The 13,945-nt window shown below is 72.5% G+C and overlaps 1 protein-coding gene across 3 annotated transcripts; it reads right to left on the bottom strand.

The window, feature by feature from the left end:
* Window positions 1–32: 32 nt before the first annotated feature.
* LOC102565881 (laminin subunit beta-2) lies at window positions 33–13,901 on the bottom strand. Of its 3 annotated transcripts, none has more exons than XM_059716094.1 (35): window positions 13,638–13,901; window positions 11,718–11,767; window positions 10,936–11,120; window positions 10,502–10,625; window positions 10,153–10,226; window positions 9,832–10,020; window positions 9,689–9,752; window positions 9,357–9,559; window positions 9,151–9,271; window positions 8,760–8,948; window positions 8,315–8,494; window positions 7,795–7,907; window positions 7,647–7,726; window positions 7,369–7,525; window positions 6,374–6,526; window positions 6,132–6,293; window positions 5,867–5,988; window positions 5,655–5,775; window positions 5,112–5,304; window positions 4,829–4,972; window positions 4,524–4,755; window positions 4,187–4,350; window positions 3,876–4,100; window positions 3,494–3,708; window positions 3,310–3,406; window positions 2,858–3,236; window positions 2,334–2,518; window positions 1,977–2,218; window positions 1,694–1,897; window positions 1,470–1,614; window positions 1,178–1,385; window positions 939–1,080; window positions 581–757; window positions 339–495; window positions 33–241 (listed from the first exon to the last, which is right to left on the bottom strand). In XM_059716094.1, exons 1-35 carry the CDS (start codon window positions 13,874–13,876, stop codon window positions 108–110), a joined length of 5,769 nt encoding a protein of 1,922 aa, XP_059572077.1. In that variant the 5' UTR covers window positions 13,877–13,901; the 3' UTR covers window positions 33–107. The 3 variants fall into 3 exon arrangements, with proteins under 3 accessions (XP_059572077.1, XP_059572078.1, XP_059572079.1); XM_059716095.1 differs by having other exon boundaries at window positions 6,132–6,290; XM_059716096.1 differs by lacking the exon at window positions 13,638–13,901 and adding an exon at window positions 12,209–12,608.
* Window positions 13,902–13,945: the final 44 nt, after the last annotated feature.

Genomic DNA, 13,945 nt, shown 5'->3' with positions numbered 1-13,945 from the left:
GCGGGCCCCGGGCGGGCGGACACACAGGCGGCAGCGGCGGGATGCGGGACTTTATTGGTGCAGGCGGCGCGGGCCCCCGGCCCCCCGCCCCGCCCCGCCCCGCCCCGCTAGCAGGTGGCGTAGGCGCCGGCCCGGTGGCGGATGTCCTCCAGCAGCCCCGCGACGCGCCGCTCCAGCGCCCGCAGCCGCCCGGCCTTGGCCTCCAGCGCCGCCTCGTTGGCCTCGAAGCGCCGCTCCAGCTCTGCAGGACACGGAGCTCAGCGCAGGCCGCGCAGCGCAGCGCAGGGCAGGGCAGGGCAGGGCCCCGGTCCCGGTCCCGGTCCTCCCGCCCCCGGTACCTTCCAGCCGCCGCTGGCTGCCGCTGGCCTTGTCCAGGAGCCGCCGTGCGTCCTGCGCCAGGCGCGTGGCCCGCAGCAGCGCGTCGCCCGAGGCCCCGGCGCGGTCGCCCACCTGGCTGCGCAGCTCGCCGTAGCGCTGCGTCGCCCGCTCCAGCGCCTGCGGACAGGCACGGTCAGGCGGCCCCGCTGCCTGGCCCAGACCCCTGCACGCGGGTCCCGGAGTCGGGCTGGGGCTGCCTCACCTGGTCCAGCGCTCCCGTGGCAGCCGTGGCACGCTCGGCGCCCTGCCGGGCCTGCGTGGCCAGCTGGCGCGTGGCCTCAGTCTTCTCCTGCAGGGCGCCGGCGGCCTGGGCCAGCTCCCGCAGGCGGCTCAGCAGCTGCGACTCCGTCCCCTCCAGCGCCTGCAGCCTCCGCTCCACCTGCCCAGGGTCGGGGGTGCCAGGGTGACAGGAGCAGCCCCCACGCCACCTGTGCCCTGCACACAGAGGCCAGGCCTGCACCCCCCCCGGGCCCTCGCACCCCCTCCTGCCCCAGGCAGCCCCAGCCCTCAGGGATAAGGCCCGGTCGGGCACAGAGCCAACCCCGTGCTGCCCCACTCACCTCCTTCACCCGGTTCTCCACGCCCCGCACCACCTCCCTGGCACCCTGTAGCGCAGCCCCAGCTGCCGCCACCTTGGCCCTTGCTGCCGCCAGAGCCCCCTGCATCTCCGCTACAGCTCCTCGCGAGCCCTCCGCTCGCTCCCTGGGGAGACATGAGGCAGCGCCATCACCACACCGGACCCTCGCCAGCCTGCCCCACGCCCACGCTGCCCTGCCCTGCCCTCCCCCGAGTGACTCACTGGGCCTGCCGGGCCTGGGCGAGTAGGTCGCGGGCGGCGGCGAGCCCACGGGCCGTGCCATTGAGGATGGCGTCCACGCTGTCCAGGCCGCTCAGGCTGTCACGGATCTCCTGCAGCAGGTGGTGGATGCGGCCAGGGCTGCTGGGCAGCGAGATGTTCAACACCTGCCGGGCCACCAGCTCGATGCTCTCGGGGTCGGCCCCCTCCTCTGCAGAGACACAGCAGCGCTCAGCGCAGGCGGTGCAGCCCAGGGCCTGCATGGCACAGCCCCAGCCCCGGCGCCCACCCCTACCTGCCAGGAAAGCTTTGATCCGCCGGATGAAATCCCGCAGCCCAGCCGTGGACTCCTCCATGTGTGTCCTGGCCGCCTGCGACCGGCCCAGGGTCTCCTGGGCATGGGTCCTGGCACTGCGGGCCAGCTCGTGTGCCTCTTGCAGCTGCGAGGGGGAGTAGTGCTGAGCACTGGGCACCTGGGGGCTGTCCCGCGGCCGCTCCCTGCCCCTGCATTCCCAGTACCTGCAGGGCGACGGTGCCCAGCTGCTGGGCCACACTCTCCAGCTCCAGCGAGGTGTTCCCAGCCTGGCCCAGTGCCCTCACAGACACGGGCAGGGCCCCAACACAGCCTGGGCCCCCACAGTGGCGATGGCCCATGTGGTCCCGGCACAATGCCCCTCCGCAGGGGGCACCATCACAGCCCTGGTGCCCTGGGGCTCCACAGATCTGCAGGGCACAGACGGGTTTGTTTTAGTGCCGGGCATCCCTACGTGCCCTGCACCCAGGGTGCTGCCCCAGCCCTCACCTGCTGGCTGATCCGGGCGATGCTCAGGGCTGCGGCCCGGCGCTGGGCTTCCCGCAGTGCCCGCCCCTGCGCGGCCGCGCTCCTGCGGAAGGCATCTCCCCGCTCCCGCAGCACCCGCTCTGCCACCCGCCGCGTTGCCTGGGCGTGCCCCACCAGGCTGCCCGGGCCCTGCACTGCATCCTGCGCCCGCTGCTGCTGCTGCCGGGAGTGCTGGGCAGCAGCCACGAGGCTGCGGTAGGACTCTGCGGGTGCAAGGAAGGCGTCAGGGTGCGGCTGGGAGCACCCCCATCAGCCAGGCCTGTGCACCAGGCTGGCCCGGCCAGGGATGTCTGCAGCTGCGGGGAGGGGGTTTCTTACCCCCAAAGCCGGTGCCCACCACAGTGCCCAGCTGCCCTCGCAGGCGGGTGGCCGTGCTGTTCAGCTCCTGCAGCTCTTGGCTCAGGCGGTCGAGGCGGCCCCTCTGCCCAGTGGCGCTGCCCGCCGCCCCGTCCAGCCGCCCCTCCACCTCCTGCAGCTGCTGCCAGAACTCATCCAGATCTCTCCTGGGGGGATGCACACTCAGTGTCCCCCCTCCCCGCTTCCCTCAGCCCCCTCCCCAGGCCAGGGCAGCCACCAGCAGCCAGGGTCCAGAGGGCAGGTGGTGCTGAGGCCCAGGAGCTGGGAGGATGGTGGAAGGGAAGGGGACCTGGGCCAGCTTGACCCAGGCCAGGGCCTCCACAGCCCCTGCTAGTGGGGGACCAGTGATGCCAGAGGGGCTGAGTGAGAGCATGCCCTGTGCACTGGCCGAGGCCTGGCACACTCGCTGCACAGCCCAGAGGAGGGGAGGGGCCCAGACCACCCACATTCAGACTGATCGCGCCCAGCTGGCGCGTGCCCCTTGCCTGGTGCTGTCCAGCAGGGTGTCCAGCTGGTGCAGGGCGGCGGTGCCCGGACTGTCCCCCACCCTGGCCAGCTGCTCCACGCGCTGCAGCTTCTCCTCCAGCTCCCGCAGGCGGCTGTTGCTGAGCTCTGGCATGGGGCCGCCCTCCTGCAGTGCCCGCGCCTGCTCCTGCAGCGACCTCAGCTGCTCCTGCAGCTGCCCCAGCACCTGGTCCCAGGGCCCGAAGCAGGGGTGGCAGGGGGAGCAGCGTGGGAAGTCATTCTGGGCACCACGGTGGCATTGGTCACAGCGTGGCCCTGTGAAGCCCGGGCGGCAGGTGCAGCCCCCGCTGGCACGGTCGCATTGCAGGCTCTCTGCGCCGGCTGCGTCGCAGTCGCAGGCTGTGGGGGAGCAGTGTGTCAGCATGCACCTGAAGCTGCCCGCAGTCACGTCCCTGCACCGGTTCACACTTACCCCGGCACTCGCGCTCTGGGTCGCCCCAGTGGTCCTCCTGGCAATGGGCACAGACACGGCCCCCGAAGCCCGGCCGGCAGACGCACTGCCCCGTGAACTGTGCGGAGGGCAGAGAGTGCTCAGTGCAGCCGGGGCATGGGCTCCCTGGCACCGTCCCTGCTGGCCTGGCGCCCACGGTACTCACCAGGTTGCAGCCGCGTGGCAGGGCATGGTCGGGGTGGCAGGCGCAGGGCTGGCAGCCGTGCTCCCCGCCGAAGTTCCAGGAGTCCGGGGCGCAGCGGTCGCAGTTCCTGCCCACCACGTGGGCACGGCAGGCGCAGTGGCCCGTGGCCCGGTCGCAGTGGCAGGTGCCGGAGGCGCAGTGGGAGGGCAGCGTTCCCTGCTGGTTACAGGTGCAGCCTGCAGGGAGGGGCCCAGGGCTTGGCTGGGGGACACCCACGCTGCCTCTTGCCCACACCAACCCGGCCCCCCACCCCTGCCAGTCCCCAGTCACCACCCGCCCTTGGACGTGGGCGCAGGCTGCCCTGTCCCCCACCCCTGGTGCCACCAGCCCAGCCCGGTCTCACGTCGGCAGCCACGCTGCAGGGCATTGCCGTAGTAGCCGGGCTGGCACTGGGCGCAGCGGGGCCCGTCGGTGTGGTGCAGGCAGCGCCGGCAGTGCCCGGTGCGTGGGTCGCAGGCCTCGGGGTCACTGGGGTCAATGTTGTTGTTGCACTGGCAGGGCCGGCAGGCGCCCCCCTCCTGCTCCAGCGCCCCAAAGTACCCTGGCGCACAGCGGTCGCAGCGCAGCCCTGCGGCAGACACCGAGGTCTCAGCAGGTGCCAGAGCCCCGGGGCCAGCCCCCGGCCCCACCGCCCGGCCCAGCCCCCTGGCTCACCCGCGTAGCCCGGCGTGCACAGGCACACGATGTGGCGGGTCTCCTTGTCAGCGTGGCAGGCGGTGCCGTGATAGCTCCGCGTTCCCGGATACCCGGGGCACGGGCAGGGCCGGCACTGCTGCCCCGAGCCCAGCACCGGGTCGCCGTAGTAACCATCCAGGCACCTGCCGGCGGTGGGGGGTGGCAGGGGGGCAGAGGTCAAGGCACCCCAGAATCAGCTCTCACCCCTGCAGCAGCCCTCCCACTGCCCCCAGCTCCCCGCCAGCCCCGCGCCCGCTGCGCCGAGCCGTCCCTGGCCACCCCAGCCGGCTGGCGCCAGGGTCTGCCCCGCGCCCACCTCTCGCAGTGGCGCCCGGCGGTGAAGTCTCGGCACTGGTGGCAGGCGCCTGTGTGGGGGTCGCAGTGCTCAGCGTGCCCGTTGCAGTGGCAGGGCCGGCAGGCGGGGAAGCCCCACTGGCCTGGCTGGCACTGGTCGCAGCGGCGCCCCACGGCCCCGGGCTGGCATCGGCACTGCCCAGTGGCGGGGTCGCACAGGCGGGAGAGCGCGCCCTCAGGGGAGCAGGCGCAGGCTGTGGGGGCAGGACAGGGCGTTATCCGATGGACAGACAGATGGACGCGGGAGGACGGGGGCCTGGTACTCACGGCTGCAGCCGGCGGGTCCGAAGCCGTGGGTGCCCGGGACGCACCGGTCGCAGCGCCGGCCGGCTACGTGGGGCTTGCAGGGGCACTGGCCGCCCAGCGGCTGGCAGACGCTGCTGGTGGAGCCCTGGGGGTCACACTGGCAGCCTGGGGGGCGGGGGGAGAGGGGGCCCGTTGCACCACGGGGAAACTGTGGCACGGCCCCCCACGGCACAGGCAGGACAAGGACCTCACCACCCGGGGCCGAGGGGCAGCGGTCATTCCAGCGCCCGTCCCTTGGACTCACGCAGGGCACCGTCGTGCAGCAGGGCGGAGATGCTGCAGAGCAGGCGGGCGCAGGCCTCGGGCAGGGCGGGCATGGTGGCCATGCGGAAGGCCTCCAGGCAGGTGTAGCGCTCCATCTCCTCCCGGCGCTGCACCGCCGCCGGCTCGCTGCCGTGGAAACCGGGCAGCTCCATCACCCGCGGCAGCAGGACCAGCTGAGGGGGGAGACCGAGAGAGCAAGCCCTGGCTGACGGGGAGCCGGGGGAGCCCAGGACTGCCTGCCACCCCAGCGCCCACCGCCACGGAGCTGCCACGGGGGGAACTGGGTCTCCCCAGCCCCCCTGCACAGTGGGGAGAGCCTGGCTTGAGCACGGCTGGGGCAGGGCAGGGGCAAAGCTCGTGGCTGGGCAGCTGGGGGGCAGAACTGCCCCCTTGAAGCACAGCCTGGAGCCAGGCCCCAGGCCCGGGGCTGGGCTAGGGCAGCCCTGTGGCTCTGCAGCGGGACCGGGGCCTGGGCCAGGCTGGCAGGGCAGGGCAGGGCAGGGCGCGGGGTTCAGGCCCTTACCGAGTCCACGAGGATGAAGGCAGCGGGGTGCCGGTGGGCCGCGCCCGCCCGCTGCAGCCGCACGGCCACCACGTACCGGTTGCCCGGCTCGAAGCAGAAGGGCCGGGACAGCAGCACGTACCTGGGCGGAGGGAGGGGCTGAGCTGGGCGGGCGGGCGGATGGGTGCTGGGGCCGGGGCGCTGGCCTGCGCCCCCACGCCCGCCCGGCTCACCTCTGGGTGTGGGGCAGGCCCTGGCGGTACAGCTGCTCCGAGGGCAGCGCGTTGCCGCAGCGGGGGCTGGAGGGCAGCGCCTGGGAGCGGACACTGACCACCGCCTCCCAGTCCTCGGTGGACTGTGGGGAGACGTGAGGTCAGGGGGGCTTGGGCTGCCCCCACCCCCGCAGCCCAGTGCCGGCGCCCGGAGCCGATGGGACATCACGCCTGGGCCCACGGCGCTGTGGGCTCCCCAGTGCCGGCCCTGCTGTCCCGCACGCACCTGGGGCTCGTAGCGCAGCAGCAGGTCGTACTCCAGTGGCAGGGGCACGTCGCCCACAAGGAAAGACAGGCCGGCGCCATCCCGCACACGGGCAAACCCGGGGCCCGTCCACGTCAGCATGCGGCCCCCGGGCTCCCGCGCCACGGCTTCCACGTCCGGCTGCTGGCACAGACACGTCAGCGGCCCGGGCCCCCACACCCACCCTCATGCCCTCGCCGACGGCAGGACCCCACCCCGCTCACCTTGTGGGGGAGCTGCCGGCCACGCCGCGGGGCCGCCCGCTGCAGCCGGGGTCGCCAGGCGCTGCGCTGGCGCCGGAGCCGCCCCTTCCGCCCGTGCGGGAGCCCGTTGTACTGCTCCAGGCAGTCGCCGGGGGCCTCAGCCCGCACCTCGCCCTGTGTGGGGGCACCGGTTACCAAGTCACGGACCCCCCCCAGAGCTGCGGGACTGGCACGAACCCGCGGAAGTCACCTGCGGTCCCAGCCCTGCCTGAGGCAGGATCAGGCCCATCCAAACCCGCCCAGACAAACCTCAGGTTCGACCTCAGAGCCACGCGACACAGTCACCCCGACACACCCAGGCATCACCCCCACCCCTGACCCGGGACACAGGGGGCCTGTGGCCAACATCCTGCTGCTGCCGGGGGGGGCATGGACACTTCAGGGAGCCCAGGCCCAGGCCGTGCCCCCGCCGCAGAGGAAGGCAAAGCCCCCTGTGCAACCGGTCTGAGCAGGGGGGAAATCCCTCCCTGCCCCAGTGCAGCACAGGGGCAAGACCCTCCACCAGGACCCTGCGGGCCTGGTCCCAGCAGGAGCATCGGCGCAGCCCGGCCCCAGCCCCAGCCTGGGCTGCAGCACCCAGCGCCCCGGGGGGGATGAAACCCCAGACACAGGGAGCAGGTGGGGGGGAAGCAGCACAGCTGGGAGCCTGGGAGATCCCACAGGAGAACATGGCTTATGCTGGGATCCTAGGATCCCTGCTGACTTCCTGCCCCTGGGCGGGGGCTGGACTCCATGATCCTCCCGGTCCCTTCCAGCCCGAATGTCCGTGAATCTGGATCGATGACACCGCTGCGCCCATGCTCGCCAGGCAGCAAGTCTGGCTGACGTGGGCTGGCGCCAAACACCTGCCATGGCCCATACGTGTCCGCGGGGCTTTGCCCACAGCCACGGGGGCACCCAGAGCCGACTGCACCCAGTGCGTGGGTGTGACCTCCCCTCCCCCGTCACACACTCACCGGGAGCTGGGGGTGGGCGGGCGCGTGGCCCGTGGCCTGCTCGGCCTCGTAGGTGTAGTGGTCCAGGGGGGCGCAGAAGGCGCCGGGTTGCACTGTGTCGCACAGGCGCCCCATCAGCCTGGGGCGGCAGGGGCACATCCCATCCTCTGCAGAGCACCTGGGGGCACGGCAGCTCTGTCCAGCTGTCCACGCGCCACTCAGGGAGGCAGACCCACGGTGCAGGGTGGCTGTGCCCGGGGGGCCAGGTGCAGGGTCCCGCTGCCCCCAGGGAACCCTACCTGTTGCTGTAGGCACCCCCGAAGTCGCAGGCACAAGGCCGGCAGCCGGCAACGTCGTAGCTCAGGCCCCAGAACTCAGGCTGCGGAGAGAGCTGGTCAGACGGGGCCGGGGCTGGGCGGGGCGGGGCGGGGGCCGGGGGTCGCTCACCAGGCACTGGCTGCAGTACCGCCCCGTGACAAAGCGCTTGCAGTAGCAGTCCCCGCTGATGTGGTCGCACGGCGCGCTGCCCGCAATGATGCCCCGCGGGTCGCACCTGCAGGCTGGGGGAAGCACGGTGCACTCGCCACGGCCCCGCACCCCAGCACCCACCCTCAGGGCCCTGGGCACCGCAGCGTAACCTGTCACAGCTGGGCCTCAAGACCCGTGGCCCGGCCCAGCCCCAGGTGCTGGCGGGCACTGGCTGCCGGGACCGCGTGGCAGAAGCCCTCCATATGCCCGGAGCCTTGGCCACACGGGAGCGTGGGGACCCCAGGGTCAGCAGTGTGGCAAGGCCAAGACACAGGGCGCTGGCAGGTGCAGGGCTGGGATGGGGGCGCAGCTGCCACGTGGCAAATGCATGGCCCAGACCCCCAGTGATGCCATCTGTGGGTCCTGCAGCGCTGTCCTGGCCCTGCAGCACCTGGCACAGGTGAGCATTGAGGAGCCCCCCACCCCGCCTCGGACTCACGCTGGCAGCCCTGGGGGTCGTTGAGGCTCAGACCGTAGAAGGCCTCCTTGCAGTGGTCGCAGCGGGCACCCCGGACGTGCTCCTTGCAGCGGCACTGCCCCGCGATCAGGCCCAGCGCCACGTCCGTGTGGCCGTCGCACACGCCCCCGTCCAGCGAGCCCACCGGGTCGCAGTCGCAGGCTGCAGGTACGGGCACAGCAGCACTGATGCAGCCCTGCCCTGCTCCGGTGCAGGCAGCACAGGGGGCGCGGGGCCTACGGCCCCGGAGCTGGGGAGCTGGCTCAGCACCCAGACCGGTCTCCAGGGACAGGCACCACCACGAGCCCAGCTGGGGCCAGAGGGCATCGGGCTGCGTGGCTGGAGGGCGCCTGGGCCAGGGTGCGAGGCCCAGGGGCAACGCAGAGCTGAGCCCTGGGGGAGGCGAGGGCTGGGGCAGGGCACTCACGCAGGCAGGCGCTGGGGTCCCGCAGGTCGCGCGCGGGGTCCTTGTAGTAGAAGGGCTTGCAGAGCTCGCAGCGCCGCCCCATGGTGTTGTGCTGGCAGTCGTCGCACACGCCACCGCTGGTGTTGCCCGTGGCCAGGAACACGGCCATGTCGAAGTGGCACCGGCTCGCGTGCCCGTTGCACTCGCAGGCTGTATGGGGCAGGGGCGCAGCCGTCACCGGTGCACACGGGCAGTGCCTCCCCTCACAGGTGTCTCCAGGCACCACAACGCCGTGCTGCCCCCAGGTACCCGCTCCCTGACGCCCATTGCCCAGTCCAGACCCTGAGACCAGGGCAGCCGTGGGCACCGGGGCAAGGAGGCGCCTGGCCTGGCCCGTGGCGGGGGGTCTCACCGCGGCAGGCGTGTGGGTCGGAGGGCTGGGCCGGCTGCCAGGGCAGGTCCTGGTAGAAGTCCTGGCAGCGCTCGCAGTTGGGGCCTGCGGTGTGGTGTCTGCACTGGCAGCCACCGTGGATCTGTGCGGGAGCGGGTGGTGCTGAGCCTAGGGCACGGGGCGCTGCCTCAGTGCCACGCGTGCCCAGCCCAGCCCCAGCGCCGTACCATGCCATCGGTGGTGGCGGGGCCCCCAGCAGCAGGGGCACACTGGGCAGCGTGGCCGTAGCAGAGGCAGCTGCCACGCAGCACCAGCTCGTCCACGGCGTAGTAGTACTTGTCCAGCACGGTGCGGCGCGCATCCAGCAGCTCGTCACCCAGCGTGTGCAGCTTGCTCAGATTCACCCGCAGGTTGGTCACGCGCAGCAAGTCTGGGGGCACCGTCCTGCTCAGCGCTACCCCGGCCCCTCCTGGCCCTGTCGCCCTCACCCCCTGCAGCTGCGCCGGGCAGCCCTGAGCCCCAGCGGTGCCCGCCCTGCCCCAGACCCTGTACCCCATACCCTGGCTGTCCTGGCTGTAGGGGTCTTCCACCGGGATGGATGGGTCCAGCACCTTGAAGATCACCTGGGCCACGGGATGGGGGGTTGGAGCATAAGCGCCGTGAGCCTGTGCCCTGCTGCCCCAGCCCTGCGCCTGCACTGACCTCGCCTTGGCTGGAGGGCTCGATCTCAGAGTAGCGCTGGTCGCAGAGCACCTCGTCGATGCGGCCCGAGGGCTGGACGGGGACGCCGGGGAAGAGCCGGGCGCAGTCGTAGGCAAAGTAGCGGTAAACCCGCCAGGTGCGGCCGAAGTCGGCCGAGCGCTCCACCAGCATGGCGGCCGGGCGGAAGGTCTGCGGGGAGCCGGCGCATGGGCCGCGGCGCGGTCACGGGGCCCGGCCCGGCACAGCACAGCAGCAGGCGCTGGCACCCCTGGCACAGGCATGCTCCAACGCCCCCCCCGCCCCCCCTTGTATCCTGGTCACCTTGAACTTCATGATGAGGTGGGTGAAGTGGAACTCGGCCTCCAGGTCCAGGCGGATGCTGACCTGCTCCACCCCTGGGGAGCAGGAGGGGTCACCCCTGGCCCCTCTCACCCGGGGCAGGGGGGTGTGTACGGGGCAGCCCTCTCCCCGGCCAGCTCGCCTTCCCTGCCCTTGCCCCTTTCCTCATCCCTGCAGAGGTGCCAGGGCAGGGAGCCATCCCAGGGGCTGGCATGGAGGTACGGGGGCAGGAATGCCCGGGCTGTGGCCCCTGGTGCCCTGAGGCCGGGCTATCACAGGGGCCCAGGGTGCCCACAAGGGCCCCCTGCCTGGTGCCATGCCCTGGCCTCACCGTTCTCCGACTGCCACCAGGAGCGCTGGCCGCCGGGGCCCTGCAGGTAGATGATGTTCTGGATGCGGTGGCTCTCATGCCCCCACGGCGCCCGCGAGTCACAGATGAAACATTTCTCCGAGTCCTGGGCACACAGCACCCCATCCCGTGTCACCCCCACGCATCGCTGCCCCGTCCCGTGCCACCCACGCACACACATCACTGCCTTGCTCAGTGTGCCTGCACATGCACACAGCCAACATGCAAGTTGCACCCCTGCCCCGGCTCCACCACAGCCGGGCCCATTCTCATCAGCGTGCGGAGAACGCACGGGCACACGGCCAGATGCAGCCAGGTGCGCAGCACCGAGGTGAGGCAGGGCAGCCACAAGTGTGGCAATTGTGCGGGGCCCCTGCGCACACGCCAGTGCGGCCCAGGCAGCGGCAGGGTGATACCTGCAGGTGGCTGACGATGCAGTACTCCTGGGGGCCGGCCAGCCCACACGTGGACGTGGCGCTCAGGCTCCCGGCCCGGCCCACCAGCAGGTTCCCTGTGGCTGGGTAGCAGCTGCCCTCGGCGCAGCCCTGGGCCTCTGCCGGCAGATCGGGTTCCTCCTCGCTGCTGGCGGCTGGCGCTTGGGCTGCAGACAGAGCTGGGGTGACAGAGCCGCCTGCGCTCCCCGCCCTGCCCCCAGCCCCTGGCTCCCTGCACCCCCCGGGCTGCACCCCCGAGCTGGCATCGCACCCACCTGCAGCCTGTCTGCGAGGCCTGGCGTGGCAACAGAGGTGCCCAGAGCTGCCCTGGCTGCACAGGGGGCTCCCAAATCCCTCCCCACCCCCAGCAGAGCCTGGTGGCATGGGACTGGACATGTGGGCACGTGCCTGGCGGGGCTGGTCACAAGCGTAGGCAGGGGCCGTGCCCGTGGGCAGCGGCCAAAAAGGCCGGGGAGGCCAGGCTGTAGGGCAGGGGTTGCACAGCCCTGGGAGGCGCCAGCCGCAGTCAGGCGCTGCCTAATCCAGCTGGGGCTGCGAGCCGGGATTTAGGGATAATCCTGGGGCCGGCGCTGGGAGCTCGGCCGCTCGGCCCTGCCAAGCCAGGGGCTGCCCAGGGCCCCAGCACCTGCACAGCCCAGCATGGCCATGCCAGGGCAGACATGGCCCTGCTTTGCCCCAGAACCCCCAGCCCCCCGCCTGCCCAGGGCCCCCAGCCTGGCTGCCCTGGGAGCGCTGGTGCTTACCCAGGAGCAGGAGGGTGAGCAGCAGCTCCATGCGCAGCAGCGGGTCCAGCCTGGGGACAGGCGGGCAAAGCATGTCACAGCTGGCAGGGCCCAGACACGCCGGGGCAGGGGTTCACTGGCCCCCAACCCCTTTGCAAACCTGAGGGAGAGCAGGGCTGGGCGGCTGCACCCAGGAGGGCGCCCTCCGCCGGCCCCCACCTCAGCCCCGAGGGCAGGTTGGGCGCAGGCCAGGTTGGGGCAGGAAAGCAAAAGCCTGGAGCAGGCAGGTGGGCAGCCAATCGGTGCAGGGCCTGGTGCCCTGCGCCCCCCAGCCCTGCCCGCTCCTCCCCACTGGGCTCACTCTCAACAGTGCCTCGTGGACCCTCCGACCCAGGCACCGGCCAAGCCCCCTGCCCTGCAGCTCCCAGCACCGGGGTTGGCTCCACAGGGCATGGCATGGCTCTGGCTCCTTTTCCCCTGCCCCTGCCCAGAGGCGCGCGCCCAGTACTCACACGCTGCCCGCAGCCAAGCAGGACAGGACGGGGCGGGACGGTGCTGAGCGCACCAGAACCCCGGCGGTGCAGAAACTCACTGCCCGGCAGGGCGGCAATGGGCAAACGCAGCACAGCGGCTCAGCCCAGCCCAGCCCAGCCCAGCGAGTCCGACCCTGCTCAGCCCAGCCTGGCCCCGGCCTCGGCCCAGCCGCCCGCCCTCTGGAAGCGGGGGGGATGGAGCGTGATTCTTATTCAAATTGGGGCCTGGCGCTGAAAGGCCCGGCCGTCGCCAGGCTACGGGAATGTCACAGCCGATTCTTTCTGCTTGGCGGCTCGCTCGTGCACGCACGGACACACATGCACCCGGGCCGTGCCGGGCAGGCAGGGGCGTCCCGCGGCCTGCACCGCAGCTCCTGGCTGCCACAGCCCAGGCCTGCATGGGGCACAGGAGAGCCCGGGTTGGGGGCCTGCCCCTGCCCACCTGCCCGGACTGCTGGCTGTGGAAGAGCCCACAGCCTCAGCGACCTCCGGGGCACAACAGGAGCAGCCCTGCATGCAGGACGAGCACGGGGCACCGTGGCCATCGTGGACAGCACAGCGCCTAGCACGTGGGGGAGTGGGCGCTGGGAGCGTGGGGCAGGCGGGTGGGCGCGGGAGCCGGAGGGAACAAAGGGGCAGCCGTGTTCCCCGGGTGCCCGCAGCAGCCAGGCAGGAATGCGGTGCTGGCCCCAGGCCCCACAGGACACAGGGGGTGGGCCGCCCTCTCCTCCCGCGCTCCCTCCCTCCAGCCTGGGAAACGGCCCAGGCCCCTGTTCCCAGGCCACCAGGGAGGGGAGGGATGCGGGAGCAGCAGGGCTGGTGCCTTTGGGAGGAGCCCGGCCCTGCCCTGGCGCTGGCCCCGGCCCCGTAGCGCTGGGCCAGGCCCTGCCATGGCCCCGGCAGGGCCCAGCAGCTCACGCCCACAGGGCTCCCCACACAAGGACCCTGGCCACGGTACTTGTTGCCGGGGCATGTGCTGACACCCGCGGGCAGCCGGGACCAGCCAGCCCCACGTGGGTCGCGCCCCGCAGAGCCCAGCGCCCCAGGCAGGCGCTCCCTGGCTCCATGAGGCAGGCGTGTCACCTGCGGGGCCCAGCCGCCTCCTACAGCCACTGCCTGGCACCATCGCTGGCCCCGTAACCTCCTGCCCTGCAGGCCGAGGGCCCCTGCCCGGCCGCGCCCTGTCTGCCATCATCCCTGGGCAGGTACCAGCCGGGCTGCTCCTCCCAGAGGAGCGGGGCAAGGGGGCTCATGCCGAGGCCCGGAGCAGTGGAGCTGGGACATAGCGGTGCAGGCGTCCGGGCTGCCCACACGCCCAGGAGCAGGCCCTGCCTGGGGCTGCTGGGCCCAGGGCTGCGCGGCACAGGAGCAGGGAGCTTGCGGCGCCCCGGCTGGGCCGGGCCAGTACCTGGGTGGCTGTCTCTGCTCGGCCCCAGGTCCAGGGTGCCACCTGCCCGGGCAGCAGGGGTCCGGCCCTCCGCCCTGCTCGGCTCTGGGCTGGGCTGTTTGTTCCTGGAGCAGGTTCCCTCCCCCGTCTCCTCCTCCCGGAGCTGAGCCGGGAAGGGAGGGACCTGCTAGCTGCTCAGGTGAGGCAGGCACCAGGTATAGCCATGCCAGGAGCCGCGGGGAGGGGAGGCTGGGAGTCATGCCCTGCCTTGCCCCGGCCCACGGGTCTGCTGCGACGGAGACGGCTCCCGTCCCTTCCCTGCGCCAGCC

This window comes from Alligator mississippiensis, chromosome 12, assembly GCF_030867095.1.
Source record: "Alligator mississippiensis isolate rAllMis1 chromosome 12, rAllMis1, whole genome shotgun sequence".
NCBI classification, from domain to species: Eukaryota; Metazoa; Chordata; order Crocodylia; family Alligatoridae; genus Alligator; species Alligator mississippiensis.
The sequence above is the reverse complement of the archived record's forward strand: the minus strand, read 5'-3'. Positions and strand labels throughout refer to the sequence as shown.